This window comes from Amia ocellicauda, chromosome 7 (genome assembly GCF_036373705.1).
Source record: "Amia ocellicauda isolate fAmiCal2 chromosome 7, fAmiCal2.hap1, whole genome shotgun sequence".
Taxonomy (NCBI): Eukaryota; Metazoa; Chordata; class Actinopteri; order Amiiformes; family Amiidae; genus Amia; species Amia ocellicauda.
The window spans coordinates 44588661-44605002 of NC_089856.1; the positions used below are offsets into that span (position 1 = coordinate 44588661).

The 16342-nt window shown below is 44.4% G+C and overlaps 1 protein-coding gene across 3 annotated transcripts; it reads left to right on the forward strand.

Moving 5' to 3' along the window:
* The first annotated feature begins 7453 nt into the window (after positions 1 to 7453).
* On the forward strand, positions 7454 to 15712 carry ccnq (cyclin Q). Of its 3 annotated transcripts, none has more exons than XR_010817442.1 (7): positions 7454 to 7650; positions 7981 to 8103; positions 9149 to 9332; positions 9975 to 10107; positions 11096 to 11323; positions 11893 to 12037; positions 14096 to 15712. XR_010817442.1 is itself a non-coding variant. In XM_066709854.1 (7 exons), exons 2-6 carry the CDS (start codon positions 7998 to 8000, stop codon positions 11980 to 11982), a joined length of 741 nt encoding a protein of 246 aa, XP_066565951.1. In that variant the 5' UTR covers positions 7454 to 7650; positions 7981 to 7997; the 3' UTR covers positions 11983 to 12007; positions 14096 to 15712. The 3 variants fall into 3 exon arrangements, 1 of the variants encoding a protein (XP_066565951.1); XM_066709854.1 differs by having other exon boundaries at positions 11893 to 12007; XR_010817443.1 differs by lacking the exon at positions 7454 to 7650 and adding an exon at positions 7676 to 7854.
* The last annotated feature ends 630 nt before the right edge of the window (positions 15713 to 16342 follow it).

Consider the following 16342-nt stretch of genomic DNA (forward strand, 5'->3'; position numbering starts at 1 on the left):
GATGTAACTGTTCCAGGAAAGGAGCCGAATCTTTTTTTATTTTCTCTGTACATGTATGTGGGCAGTCTGTCGGAAGCGACCTGTTTACAGAGCGAGCAGAACGGGGCAGAAATGTGCAAACTGCACGTCCAGATGACACCCTGACATGATCTGCGTTGTGCAAATGCGATTCAGTCTCAAATGTGTCCAGGGAAATGCATGGCAGATCTCGACATCAGTGCATTCATTAGCTATCTGTTTAATCTCCCTTTCTGACACACATGCAGTCAGAGCACTTTAGGGCTGTATCAGCACAGGCAGTAAAAGGTTACTGTAGTGCTCCTCGGATCAATATTTTATGGAGGAAGTCTTTGTAGCAGAGATTACCTCATCCCTACCCCTTGCTGCTTATTTATTCGTCATCGTGACACGAATGATAAATATAGTATAGCATAACCCCACAACAAATATGCGTGCCTGCCTCTCTGAAACAACACAAATAACAACAACACAATAAATTTAGCCACACCATAACTTCCAATTAGGGAAGGTGTTTGTAGCTACATTGAACTTAGCCATATCATTAATTTCTGCGTTTAATTATTAATTTCTGATGTAGGATTGCTTTCACTGAGTTCATGATTTTAGGAACCCAGGAAGTCGTTTGAATCTAGATTAAGTAGTTTGTAGCCCTGAAAACCTCCAGCTCTAGAGTTGACCAGAGGTGTTCCTACATTAGGGAGTCATTTTGCGAGATATGTAACTCAAGCATAAACAAAAAAGGATGTGCAAAACATCCTCTTTAACATCCCTCTCTATTTTCATAAAGCTTTGACCCCAGTGAGGAACCACCTGACAGTCCTGGCTCGTGTTCGCAGGCCTCTATACATAGCCTGCGGTTCAGAGAGGTGGCTGGAGACCCCAGTGATCCCAGAGCAGCACTTTGAGGGGGAAACTATCTGTCTGCACCTCTTTTGTGCAGAAAAGGCACTGACGTCATTTGGTGTTTGTGTTTTGTTTGCTCCCACAGCCGGCACTGGCTTCCTGAGGATGTGGGGCTGCTGATTCTCTTTCCTTCCTTCAGCGAGGAAACGAGGGGGGGAGAGAAAGAGAGAAAGAGAGAGAGAGAGAGAGAGAGAGAGAGAGAGAGAGAGCAGCCAATCAGTGTTTGCTTCCTGCAAGATTTCCATACCTCTCCCTTTCCATCTGTTCTTCTCAAAAGAGGGATCTCCAGCACCTGGGTTTTGCCCTGCCTTTGAAAAATATGAACAACAACTGCCCATTGTTATTAGTATTAAGATGATGTGCAGTTTGTTTTCTTAGACTGTGATGGCCTGGTGTCCCACCCAGGCTGTGCCCTGTCTTGTGCCCTGTGCCCACTGGGGTAGGATCTGCTCACCGTGACTCTCTACTGGATGAAGCAGTTACTGAATATGGATGGATGAATGTTCACTTAGCACATTCCGGAGCTCAGCTATGAATGATTAAGAATCGTGAAGTGATGTTGTCATTCACACCACTAACCATTGAATACCAATATGTGCCGACAGAAATTTGTATTTGCATGCCCGGACATGTTATCCCTGCCACAACTCTTTGCACTGTCCTAATGGCTGGCCAGTCAGACCTGCACAAACCACATCTCCAAGACAATGGAATAACCTCTAGCATTGCATGCAAATAAGGTTATGTAACCTGATTTCAAACAAACAGACCTGCGAATAGTTGATATTGTTTTCAGTGGAGTAGAAATAGATTCATTATTACATTATTATTAATAATGATTAATTTTAGACTTGCAATGTAATGATAAAGAGGAGAGGTGAGTGAGAGTCATTTCCAGGGTAGGGGTGTGCCATGCCAGCTTAGAGCGATGTCACATGAACTCTTATCTTAGACACAATTGACAGACCAGTTCAGATTTTAGATATTTTAGTTTTGAATGCAATATAACAAACACACATATACAATCTTAATACCAACAAGGAAACAGAGCAGTCAGTGTCGATTTTGATAATTTTACAAAATATTGGTCAGTAATCAATTAGAAACACCATGACTGGGGAACTTGTTCCAGACTCCCACACCTGTTTGTGCAAGGAGGTGCTTCCTGTTTCCAGTCTTCAGACTTTCAGTGCTTGTTTAAATTGTTTAACTAATTGCTAAATGGAGAGACTCTGGACGCTAAGTTTTTTGCCCTCTGGCAGGAAAATAATAAGCAGGATAACAGATCAGATTTTCCCAAATCATGTATTACAGTGGTAGCTAACCCTGGCTCTGGAGAGTCACAATCTGTCCAGTTTAGATGCCAGCCTTAATGATCAGTTTTGTAAACAACCAATCTACCATTTTAAAATTGGTTTTGCAAGAAATCTGTCCCTTAGCTTGGAACAAGCAGGTTCACTGTGTTCATTGTGTTAATTATTTAATTGCAATTCATCTCTGAATAACTGTGTGAAGTGGAGTCTTTGAACCTTGCTTGGACAGTAGTAGTTCCCCAGTGGTAGTGGTAGTTCCCCAGGTCCACATTTTAACAACCCTAATGTGTTTTCTTTTTTGTGCTATTTCAGTATTGGTCTTAAAGAGCATTGGAAGGGCATATTTACGCTACTGAATATCTTTTACTCTTACTATATGCAAAAGAGTGAATGCTTCTGTCTTCTACAGCGCTGAGCAATGGAGGATGGCAGAGAGAGCAAAAATTATAAATAACTGGGGAGTATTTACATAATCTGACTTTTAAGCCAAGTGCAGGAACATAGGAAAGGTTACAAACAAGAGGAGGCTGTTTGGCCCACCGTGCTTGTTTTCTCTTTGCTACTAGCTTATTGATCCAAGAATATTAATGAGCTGTTTCCTGGAGGATCCCAGGCAATCAGCTTCAACACACACAGTGAACCTGCTTGTTCCAGACTCCCACAGTTCTTAAAGGTGCTTCCTATACCACAGTACAAAAAGCATCTGTTTTACATTTCCACTTCTATCCCAGGCCCTTGTTTTATATTCCTGAGCATTGGAATAGTCCTTTGATTTACATTGATCAGTATCTTTCAGTGTTTTTCAATACGTTCTGCTTACAACTGAAGAGATTCTGTTCCCTCTAACCTGATTGGTTTAAGATACAGGTTTAGATCTGACACCTTTCAACTCCCGCTGTAGCAGCTAGAATGAGGTTTTGCACAGTATTCTATATTAGGTCTTAGTCATGCATTGTATCGTTTGAACATCACTTCCTTTGACTGGATATGAAGTCTGCACTTTTTCCTGTAAATGCCAGACATTTTGTCGGCCTTGTGATTATTACTTCTGCGCATTGTCCAGAACGTGTCACAATGGATGAGTCAACCTAGACATCCACATCGTAATTTCCATCGTATTGTACTGTCTCCTCTCAACTGTTTCTGCTTCTGTAAGCATTATTGAAATCACAGTTCCTCATTTCCACAGCTGGGAAATGCACAACACTCTTGAGCAGCTGAGTGGGTAGTTTGTCAGCAAAGAGCTTCAGAGCATTGTGCAAACATGGAGTAACTTCCCCCCAACAATCAGATTAACATTACTCTTTTCACTAGAAATCTATGAATTGTCCTACTTTTGTACTGTGTGTTTTTCCTTAATTTCATTTTTTTTAATACATACTTTCAGTGAGAATTCCTATTGACCCTGTAGATGTGGTCAACTTTTTGATTGGCCTAGCCAGGTTCTACTGCAGAAAAATATGCAAGTAAATTAATAAATAAATGTGTCTGAAAAAGTGCATGTGTTTTCAGCAACTGTTCCAACACGTAGGTGGCAAGTTAGTCAGCAAGAGAGAAAGCGGAATCAAGATATAGCCTGTGCCGAAAGCATCACATCAGGTTTGCACCAAAATAATTGCTGTTGTCTAGGCTATATAATCACCACTCTGCTAACCCACCTTAAATTAAATCTAGTATTGGAAGCTAGTGTAAACGGCAGGTAATGTTATAATAATGCTATACAGCTCACTCTGAGTATGTAGCTCGACTAGCACTAAATGCAGGCATCTGGGAGTGTGGGCAGCGTCGTGTTTACTAACAGGCGGCAGAGAATGTGATCGTGGCCATGGATTCAAAGGCCTCCCTCCGCCACACAACCCCTCAGCCACCGGAGGAGAAGAAAAAGTCTGGCGTTTGCTGTTTGCCAAATATACCCAAATGCCACATTTTGGAGTGATTTTGTTTCCACCAGTGATACCAGAACAGCATCACAAATTCAACAGTATTCCCTGAACAGAAGACATTTGAAAACAATAACATAAAAACAGTAACCAATTGTTACACCAAGTTATTGCAGTTCTTATGAATGACATTAACTGTAGTTAAAACCAAGATCTCATCATTTGTCATGTGTGTCTATGGGGTCATAGCTGCTGTACCCTTATTACTAATGACATTTGACCATTCGTCAACATGTGACTTTTGACATTTGTCCAAAATAACTGACATTATTATTATTATTATTATTATTATTATTATTATTATTATTATTAGTCTATTTATACTCTTCCTAAGAGAAATAAAAGCAAAAGCAAAAAAATTGATAATGTCATTTGAAGAGTAAAAGCTTGGTGGATTTCCCTAACCTTAACAGTTACGGTTAACCGATCAGGTAGTTTATAATTCCCTTTGAAGAACTCGCTTCAAAGACGACCACAGACAGACTGTCGACATTTCCACCAGTTGCTGGACAGAAGATAAGACTAGACTAGCCAGAGGGGACAGCGGCTAACTGGGCTGCCTTATGTATTAATATCAGTTCAATCAGATTCTGGAATAACTCAGAAGAGTCTATTTTCTGCTCTTCATCTATTTTTATATCCATATTTGTACACTGAAATAGAAGTGCATACGGCTATACATACTGGGGTCAATTGCCTGTGGTGTGATTAAATGGTACTGGATATAAAAACAGGTATGCTTCATGTCAAAATGTATTGCAGTTGCATGTAGACACACTGTACATATTGTACACTCACCTAAAGGATTATTAGGAACACCATACTAATACTGTGTTTGACCCCCTTTCGCCTTCAGAACTGCCTTAATTCTACGTGGCATTGATTCAACAAGGTGCTGAAAGCATTCTTTAGAAATGTTGGCCCATATTGATAGGATAGCATCTTGCAGTTGATGGAGATTTGTGGGATGCACATCCAGGGCACGAAGCTCCCGTTCCACCACATCCCAAAGATGCTCTATTGGGTTGAGATCTGGTGACTGTGGGGGCCAGTTTAGTACAGTGAACTCATTGTCATGTTCAAGAAACCAATTAGAAATGATTCGACCTTTGTGACATGGTGCATTATCCTGCTGGAAGTAGCCATCAGAGGATGGGTACATGGTGGTCATAAAGGGATGGACATGGTGAGAAACAATGCTCAGGTAGGCCGTGGCATTTAAACGATGCCCAATTGGCACTAAGGGGCCTAAAGTGTGCCAAGAAAACATCCCCCACACCACTACACCACCACCACCAGACTGCACAGTGGTAACAAGGCATGATGGATCCATGTTCTCATTCTGTTTACGCCAAATTCTGACTCTACCATCTGAATGTCTCAACAGAAATCGAGACTCATCAGACCAGGCAACATTTTTCCAGTCTTCAACTGTCCAATTTTGGTGAGCTTGTGCAAATTGTAGCCTCTTTTTCCTATTTGTAGTGGAGATGAGTGGTACCCGGTGGGGTCTTCTGCTGTTGTAGCCCATCCGCCTCAAGGTTGTACGTGTTGTGGCTTCACAAATGCTTTGCTGCATACCTCGGTTGTAACGAGTGGTTATTTCAGTCAAAGTTGCTCTTCTATCAGCTTGAATCAGTCGGCATATTCTCCTCTGACCTCTAGCATCAACAAGGCATTTTCGCCCACAGGACTGCCGCATACTGGATGTTTTTCCCTTTTCACACCATTCTTTGTAAACCCTAGAAATGGTTGTGCGTGAAAATCCCAGTAACTGAGCAGATTGTGAAATACTCAGACCGGCCCGTCTGGCACCAACAACCATGCCACGCTCAAAATTGCTTAAATCACCTTTCTTTCCCATTCAGACATTCAGTTTGGAGTTCAGGAGATTGTCTTGACCAGAACCACACCCCTAAATGCATTGAAGCAACTGCCATGTGATTGGTTGGTTAGATAATTGCATTAATGAGAAATTGAACAAGTGTTCCTAATAATCCTTTAGGTGAGTGTATATTAATGGAAAGACTAACCCTGACCTCTAACCTCCTAAAAAACACAATTGTAACAGAACTGTGGACCTGGCATTACTCTCTGACCCAATGTTGTGGACCTTCCTGTGATTAATATGCTATAGTGGTATGCTACTCTGTAACAAAACTGTGGACTTGACATTACCGTGTGACCCCATGGTGTTGATCTTGCTATGATTAATATAATACGTTATAGTATAGTGTGCTACTCTCTGACAAAACTGTGGCCTCGACATTACTGTCTGACCCAATGTAGCTGAACTTGCTGTGATTAATATATTCATATAATATGCTATAGATACACCGATCAATCATAACATTATGACCACCTGCCTAATATTGTGTAGGTCCCCATTTCGCCGCCAAAACAGCCCTGACCTGTCGAGGCATGGACTCCACTAGACCTCTGAAGGTGTGCTGCGGTATCTGGCACCAAGACGTCGGCAGCAGATCCTTTAAGTCCTGTAAGTTGTGAGGTGGGGCCTCCATGGATCGGACTTGTTTGTCCAGCACATCCCACAGATGCTCGATTGGATTGAGATCTGGGGAATTTGGAGGCCAAGTCAACACCTTGAACTGGTGATTCATCAGACCAGGCCACCTTCTTCCATTGCTCCGTGGTCCAGTTCTGATGCTCACATGCCCATTGTAGGCGCTTTCGGCAGTGGACAGGGGTCAGCATGGGCACCCTGACTGGTCTGCGGCTACGCAGCCACTTACGCAACAAACTGCGATGCACTGTGTGTTCTGACACCTTTCTATCAGAACCAGCATTCACTTTTTCGGCAATTTGAGCTACAGTAGCTCGTCTGTTGGATCGGACAACACGGGCCAGCCTTCGCTCCCCACGTGCATCAGTGAGCCTTGGCCGCCCATGATCCTGTCGCCGGTTCACAGCTTTTCCTTCCTTGGACCACTTTTGATAGGTACTGACCACTGCAGACCGGGAACACCCCACAAGAGCTGCAGTTTTGGAGATGCTCTGACCCAGTCGTCTAGCCATCACAATTTGGCCCTTGTCAAAGTCGCTCAGATCCTTACGCTTGCCCATTTTTCCTGCTTCTAACACATCAACTTTGAGGACAAAATGTTCACTTTCTGCCTAATATGTCCCACCCACTGACAGGTGCCATGATAACGAGATTATCAGTGTTATTCACTTCACCTGTCAGTGGTCATAATGTTATGGCTGATCGGTGTATATAATGATTTAGTAATGCTACGCCAGGTCAAGAGGGGGCGCACTGTTATTCTGTGACCGAAATAGTTTTCATTTAATGTTTTATTTCTATGGTGTCAACATGGTAGGTTGTCGATGTGTTTTATTAGTGAACTACAGTATTTTAAGCGTCTTTTAGGTTTGCATCATACGGGGCAATTCGAGATGAAACAATAGCGAGATTAGTTGTGAAAAGTCGCCATTGCATTTCTTAATACCACGTAAGGCTTGTTTTTTCTTACAAATACAAATAAGCTACCGGTACGTTTATTTAGCTAGTTTATCTAAAAAGAGCGCATAATTAAACATGTGCCTGTGTAAATGCTTCCCATAGAACTCGATTGATATTATTTTCTTTTCCTGGCCAATTGCAGCCGATGCAGGCATAAGAAAACAGAAACGAAGTGCTTCAGTAGTCGTGCTGTGTGAGTTTGTGGAGACTGGTGTTACGTGTGTCTTGCATTCGTGTTTTAACCATAGTATCTCCGAAAACGGTTATATTTGGGTATCGGTGCAGGTTGCATTGAATTGCTGTCTCTGTTTGCATGCAGAAGACAACGCCGTCCAGATGGAACTCGCCGGAGCAGCCGGGGGCTCTGACGTCACAACGCCGCGACCCAGCGAAGGCGACATCAAAACCCACTTCAAAGTGTGCCGCTTCATCATCGAGGCGGGTATGGCACGGTGACATTTTAGCAGCTGGCAATGAAGGGGCTTTGAACCCTGCGACTCGTAGCACCGTGCATGCCTGCTCCCTGTTAGGAGGTGGCACTGGGGCATTCACCTGTACTGCAGCTCTCTCAATAATTTCCAGGGCCGTTACTGTTAATTAGAAGGAAATCCAGTTGCACATCAACACTAAAGCATTGTGCGTTTCATGTGTGTTTTTGAGGCTGCAGAGAGGTGCTCCAATAATTGTTTTTGATTAAGACCACATTTGATCAGTATTTTCATATAGTGTATTTATTTTCCTTGGAGAAGCAGTGTAAGTTAAAAAAAAAAAAAAAAACTGATCACAATCAAGGCTATAGGCATCTTAACTAAATAGGTCCAGTACAAGGCATTGTTTGTGAAGTGATGTGGCTCCCTGTTAGTGCTCCTCTGTTCAGATGGTATTTTTCCCTGGGAGGGGTAAAGAACAACACTGAATCAAGTGACTCTTCAAAGTGAAGGAGCCACAGAGTTTTGTTTTGATGAATCAGCCAAGTGGGAAGACTTGAGGGGAAACTGAGTCACCGAGAGAGAGAGAGAGAGAGAGAGAGAGAGAGAGAGAGAGAGATGGAGATGGAGATAAACCCTCAACATGTGGAAGTGGGGGAAAAAGGCACGTCTCTCTATCTGTATCAAATCAGTTTCTTCTAATTTCTTCCCACACTGCCCTGGTCAGTTAATGTACACCCTTGCAGCTGTCCTCAAGGGTTTTTAAGGCCTGGTCACATGGGCTGAATATAGTTTTATATGTTCTGATCAAGCAAATAGTTCAGTGAAAGGGTTTCCCCAGCCTGATCCAGAGAGGACCCCTGTGTCTCTGAGCTGCAGTGGCATTTAATGCAGCAAAAGCAGACCACAATGCTCCAGCTGAAGCGATGTCGATCATATAATCCAGCATGCCAAGTCCAGATCGAAATCCAGATTAAATATGTTGAGGAACCGGACCACGCAACGGGTCACCTCGGGATCGGGGAGCTTGGCGTTGATGTAGTCTTGCGTGTTTGGCAGGAGTGAAGCTGGGCATGAACTCGGTGCCCATCGCCACGGCCTGCACTGTGTATCACCGCTTCTACCAGAGCGCCAGCCTGCAGGTGTACGAGCCGCACCTAGTCGCCATGTCAGCCATCTACCTGGCGGGCAAAGTGGAGGAGCAGCACTTGCGGACCAGGGACATTATCAACGTGTGCCACAGGTAATATACTGTTGAATATACTGTTGAATATATTAGTTTAAAAAATGAACTCATGCCAGAGTGTGCCATAGGTAAGACCCCCGTGCCAGCCTTCCCGTGCTGCACACTCTGGCATGAGTTCATTTGTTTAACTATTATATTCAACAGTATATATGAAACTATTATATTTTTCTTTGTAACCTGTGTGCCCCTCTTTATGACATTCTCTCGAGCTGTTGCAGTGTAAGTAGAGAGCAGCAGGGTTTGCATCCACTCACTTTTTGAAAGCATCAGGAAGATGGTAGACCGTACGATAGGGAGCCGATTCGCGATGCATTTAATGGAGTTTCTCGACTGCTGTGCAACTTTTGATAGATGGCCCCAGTTTCGGTGTCGCTGTTTGACAACGGTGGTTTTGAATGCAGAAGCAGCTCTTTTGATTATGTCATCTTGAATGATTGTCTAATTAAACACAACCGCACCCGGCAAAGTCTTCATTAACAAAAAAGGACGTTTTAATATATGGGTGCGGGATGTCTTTGGCCATCCGGTAGATAAAGTTGTTGCAGACCACAGGGAGACTTCTGCAGCCAACAGGAGGGGTATGGTGGGTTGAAGTAGGACTCGAATGTGCCAAATGCAGGCTGTGGTCTTTTTCTGCAGGTACCTGAATCCCCAGAGCGAGCCTCTGGAGCTGGACAGCCGCTTCTGGGACCTGAGGGACAGCGTGGTCCAGTGTGAGCTGCTCATTCTCCGGGTCCTCAACTTCCAGGTGTCCTTCCAACATCCCCACAAGGTCAGGAGAGTGAGAGTATTTAGTACAGAGTTCTGACAAGCCGATTTCACGACAAGAGCTTATTTGTAATAGTTTTCAATCACATTTGCTTTATTTCCGTCACATTTGGGCACTCCGGCCCTTCACAGTGTGTGGAGTGGGTCTCGCTGTCCAGTCTGCTGAAACACTTTGATGATGAACCGTCAGTTACTTCATTATCCTAATTATGACAACCGTTAGACATATAAATTATTTAACACTAACCCTACGGGGAGCAATTAATTTAACATCCCTATTAAGAACATTATAGTACTTATAATTAAAGGGCCAACCATATGACTTTACCATTTGACCAGTTTTATTTAGCCATATCGCATAAAGCATCTGAATAATGCAAACAATATAGACATAATTCTATTTTCTATATTCTTCCATCAGTTGCCCAGTTTCTTGTGGTTCTTATGAACTGTAATATCACTTTTTATGTGTTTAGTACTCGTATTAAGGAAGAGATGAGAACAGGCAGCTGCGTCAACTGCAGAGTCCTTTACGTTTTAAAAGTACAAAACGCGACGTTGACGGCCTGGACCATTCTAGCGTCAAAACTCTTTTCCGGCTCGAGGTTTGAAAATAAGTTGTCCAGCTGAAACATCGTTTGCAGCCAATAGAGAAGAACAGACCTCATCCGGTTATTTGTCGGATCTGAGCAGTTAGGTCAGCGGGAGCTCGGCGGCAACTCGAGCCGAGAGTCTGTGTGGCCCTCGTTTGAGACCTCTGACCTCCAACCACCCACGACTCTGGTTCCCCATGGCCGCGGCCCGGGGGGGTTCATAGCTCAGACTCGTCGGCACCTGGAGAGCTGAAATTTGCTCAGTTACTGTAATGCAGGAAATAATTAAGGATCTCAGAGTTGGAGACACCGTACCCCCACAACCCCAGCCAGACCTCTTTCCCCCCTGCAGTGTCATGCCACTGCCCTGCCCTGACCACCCCCTCTCTGTCCCCCCAGTACCTCCTGCACTACCTGGTGTCTCTGCAGAACCTCCTGAACCGGCACGCCTGGAGGCGCACGCCCATCGCCAAGACGGCCTGGGCCCTGCTGAGGGACAGCTACCACGGCAGCCTGTGTCTGCGCCACCCCCCCCAGCACATTGCCGTGGCTGTGCTGTACCTGGCCGTGGAGAGCTACGGGGTGGAGGTGCCGGGCGACTCGGGGGCCGGGAAGCTTTGGTGGCAGGTTGGTTGGTTGTTTCACTGCTGTCGCTACATCGGGTGGAATTCTGTAGTACCTCTGCTGCCCGGCCTAATCAGCTCGCCCACAAAGCTCGTTACTGCGGCGATCAGCAGCCGTAATCCAATTAGTGTCAGAGATCAACCTTAAATCTGCATTTTTCGCCCCGGGGGTCTCCGGCCCGGTTCCTGGTGAGCAGCGTTGTCTTTCGGCTTTCATTTAAAGCAGAACTCTCCCTCCTATCAAACAGACAAAAGCTCCATCTGCTTTATGTCCTTCCGTCCCCACTTCCTGAGTGTGTGTCGTCCCCCCCCCCCCCCCCCCCCCAACACTGTGTCATTAATTAACGCTTGGAAAACTATTTCTAGTTATATTTCAAGGCAGCCAGTGATGCTGAGACAGATTTGCAGCTTCTTCCCCAGGTAGAGGGGCTGCGACTATAATTTGCTTCCCCTGAACAGAAGAGAGCCTGTTTAAATGTCTCTTTAGGGGGTGATGCACAAATCCAATAGGATTAATTGCTCCTCTCCAGTGGCTGTTTGACATTTACACAGACGCTTGTGTCTCTCGCCCAGGTTTTCAGTGACGACTTGACTAAACCCATCATCGACTCCATCATCTCTGAGCTCCTGCAGCTGTACGACCTGGAAGCCAAGTGCATCTGAACGGAGCCGCGTGTGGGAACGGCAGGTAAAGGCAGTGAGTCGGCCCAAGTCGCAGGTAGGACTTCTGTGTTGTGGACTCTTTCGTGTCTTTGCCCAGACTGGCCAGATTCTTTATGGGTTCGACTGATCCGACACCACCTCTGCTTGGTCAACACCATGGTAGTGATGCGCAGGATTATCACTGAAGTGTTTGATGCATAAAATGGATTAAAACCCAAGAGCTTGTATTGATTATTCGTCACAGTGGGGAGAAGTGCCGGAAACGGGGGGGGATTGCCTCGCATGATACTATAAGATGCAGGTCTCAAATGAGGCCTGCAGTGTCTCGCAGCTTCTCCGTAAATTCACTGGCCTAATTAGCTACCAGCTGGAAATGAGTAAACAGCTAGTGTGCCTTCAATAATCTTGTGAGATGTTAAAAACCTGTAAATAATGATACATACATCAGATTGCTTCTAAGTTAAGTAATTGAGTGCTCCAGCTGGAATAAAAAGAACAGAAGATGCTGCTGAGTTATATTCAAGAGACTGCTGCTCTTGGGTAACAGTTTGGACATCGAACAGTGAATGTCACTTCATCTCTGATAAGCCCCTGCTTTCATGAGGTGTTTTTCAGGCCACACAAAATGACGTGGAATAACATAAGATCAGAAAGAGGATTTGTATTGGGCCTGTGATATATACATTTTCTAACCAATGGTCTATGCAGCCCCTAGTTAAGGATAACTCAACGGTTCAACCAAGCAACTCGTTCTGCGCTCCACCTAGGGGCTTCCGCTTGATAAATCATGCGGTTCAAATCTCCAGGGTTTGCAGAAATCCTGACTTTGCTCAATATGCGCCCGACACATCGGTATGATCTATAATTAGAGCCGATGCACTCATTCACATGTATGATGATGATGGTATTTATTTTGCTTGGAACGAAACGCAGATGTTTTTGACACCGGGGCGTGAACTGAGAACCTTCTTGTGACCAGTCCGTTTCCTTATATTCATACCAGATCGGTCCTTGTATTTGACACGTCTGTTAAAGCGCTGTCGTCTGTCTCTGCTGTGCTTTTCCTCCTTCCTATTTATGGAGGAGAACGAGCAAGGGAAAAAAAAAAAAAAAGGGGACACAAAGGAACAACATTAATCAGTTCCCAAACTCGCTGGCCTACTTTTTTTTTTTATTATTATATATATATATATATATAATATTTTTTTTACTTTCCTTGGAGTTGCACTCATGGACGTTCGAGGGAAGGAATCGACTCCCCAGAGTTTGAGCATGACTCGAGTGGTATCTAGGACAGCGCTGTGTATTTTCTTTCTTTCCCCCTTTTTACTTATTCTGTAAAGCTGCAAAGGGAAGAATGGAAATAAAACGTCCATATTCTCCCCTGGGTTGTCCTTACTGTGAGCCGGGAGGCAGATTGGAGGAGAAATATCGTGGCCAGAGCCCTGATGCCACAGAAACCTGCACATCTGAGCCGTTGTAGCTGTCTTTCTTTTTTTTAAATGTTATTTTTATTCCCCGCTCCCATTTCTGCTGCCACACGCCTACCCTTTGAAGGCTGTTCGGTTAAATTCAACCCGTTTGTTGGCTGAGATAACTTTGCCGGAAATAGTTCTCGCCGGGCGCGTGCGATTCGTACTGCGCTTCAGTGATCGCAGGTGTGCTTTTGGTTATAACTAGGTTATGCAAGTGAGGGGAATGCTGCAAAACGGATCCTATTGTCCACGTGAGGCGTGGCGTGGGGAGATGAGAAGTCCGTTACCGGGTGATTTTGAGAACCTGATTGAGGGATTCAAGTGGGGGTTTACTTTGTAATGCACTTTGCTGCGCCCCCTTTTTGGAAAATCAATATAAGGGGGTAAAAAAAATAAAGAACAAGAAGTGAATTGAATTACTTTCACAGATTCTTTAATTGTTTAGTTCTTAATGGTTCTTCATGGTTCCTGCCCGGGAGAGGTGAAAAAAGCCCCCCCAATAAAAGCCACACCCTACAAGTCTTAAAATTCCTTCAAAGGTGACTGTCTTTTTCCTCAGGACTTCTTCATCGATTCACGCTGTTGAGTGCACCGATCGGTGTGTAACAGTAACGAATGTTGTCTTTTTTTTTCTTCAGATTGTTGGAAATTGCTTGAACCAAGTGGAAGAGAACCTGCCGTTCGTTGTCTTGCACCAAAGCCCTTCCACTGGGAGCGTGAGAACCGGCGCTCTCGCCGCAGAGCCGTGTGCAGACCCGAGGACAGAGCGGCCCAGAAAAGTGATCGCGGTGTGACCCACTGGCGCGGACTTGTGTGCTCTGCAGGTGCGATCACTGTTGTCCTACTTCAGAGACGCTCAGTGTGAAGTGCATGTGGTTCCCATTTTGCCCACAAGAGGGCGGAAGGACTGGACTGCTGTGTTTTGCAGCTCGACAACCTGCGGGAGAAAAAAAAAACAAAAAAAAACTCTTCTGTGATGTTGCTTTTGGGGGACGGCTGATCCTCTGTGACCTGAGACTTGAGTTTGATGTATAAGGGGCCTGTTAATGCGCAGGACTGCATTTGCATGAATACCAAATGCCGATCTGTGCAACAAACCTCACTTTCCTAGTTTATCCACTACTGTATGAAAGGTGGAAGGCAGATCGGGATGCACAGGACTGCAAAGAACGTTTGTGCATCTCTGTCTGTTCAACCCTCCTCCACCTCCTTCCCGTTATTCCCGTTGAGACTATCAGTGTTGTTGTGTGTGTGCCTGTCCTGTTGTTTCTCTGCATTTCTTAAGTGTGTGTTTTTAACAAAACACAATAAGGGAATCGTGCAGCAATGCCCTTAGGGAAACTAATACGACTCCCCTTGCATAACTGTAAAAGCCATTTCGGGTTTTAGGCACTCTGGGCTCTGGTATATAAGCTAGTAGGGGCTGGATATTTCTAACCGCTAACTTTAACAAGTCTTGGCGTGCAAATGTTTGGATCGTGCAGCTCCACTGAGTCAGCACCACAACCTGGAGCTCTCAAAACCCAAAATGATGTTCTTTAATCTGCAGTGGGTCTTTAAACCAGGATTCTTCAAGTTATGAAGCGTCTCTGCCCTGTATTCACTACTGCCATGGCCGGTTCATTATTTGTAAATATATATAAATAAATTGGAGTGGTTGGTGTCATCAAATGCTTTTAGTATGTTTATTCAAATTGCTCTGATTGTGCATGTGTGAATCCAGTAGTATTTTTAAATATTAGCGTGCTTAAACTAATGCTATTGCTCAGATGCCTTCAGGCCACTTAAACGAAATGTCCTAGTTTGAATAAATATTTTAATTAGTTCATAATTCGTGGATATTGCGAGGATCAACCACAACCACTCCGGTGTCTAAAGAATCTAATCTAGCAGTCCGTTTTCTTCTGTGTGGGAAATAAGAAACTGAGTCACACATTCCTTTAACTGTGTCAATATGGTCATTTTCGATGGTTATTGCTTAATCGTAATCTAAATTCATTCCACATATGTGAACCCTAGATTATTTTTTTTTTTATGTTTTGTGTTTGAAAACATTCCCCTTCCCTCCAGTACATAAACATTTGCTTTGCCATCTGGCAGTCGTCTCGCTTAACACCAGTCAATATGCTCCTAATGTAGCGCTCCCTTCCTGCTAATGTAGGTTAAAGTAAAAGTGTATCGATCTCTTAATTTGGTTTGGAGCAAAGCTTACTAACAAATCTAAAAAATAAATAAATACGAAAGCGAGAACTCTGTTTCGGGATCAGTGCTTTTTTAACTCTGCGTGGAGTTGGTGGGGCGGGAGAGATAATGGCATTTCCGACCACAGCCGGTTGACCTGGGTGGCAAATGGAAAAGAGGATTATGGGGTAAGAAAGCAGAGATCTTAGGGGTTCCTTAAGGACCACATAATCCTAGAAACATCCTTTAACTGGTTAAAGTAGGACACTGGAAATTTAAATGTGAGATGACAACATTGCAGAAAACTTATCCCCATAATAAATCCTCTCATGATAAAGATTTCCCTGTAGGCAGGTTAGTTAGATAGTCAGTCAGTATGTGTGATGATGTATATGAACGAGGGCGACAGTGTGATGTGATGTGACTCGATGTGAGGGAAACGTTATTGGCGAAATCAGTGCTGTCTTAATTACCCCCTCGTGACGAGCTGACCAGCTGACCGTCCCGTGGTGAAGGGTGGCAAATTGAACGGTTCCCTGGCAGGCGCGGTTAATTGTTATGTAAGCCTCGCGGAGGTGCTTCTGACTGAGGAGAACCGAGGAGCGCAGCGTTGCGCCCGTGCTGCGACTGTCGGGAATACCAGGGCCCCTTCCTGTTTGTGTGTCGTGCGAGTGTGTGTGTTTTGTGTGTCTTGGAGATGACGT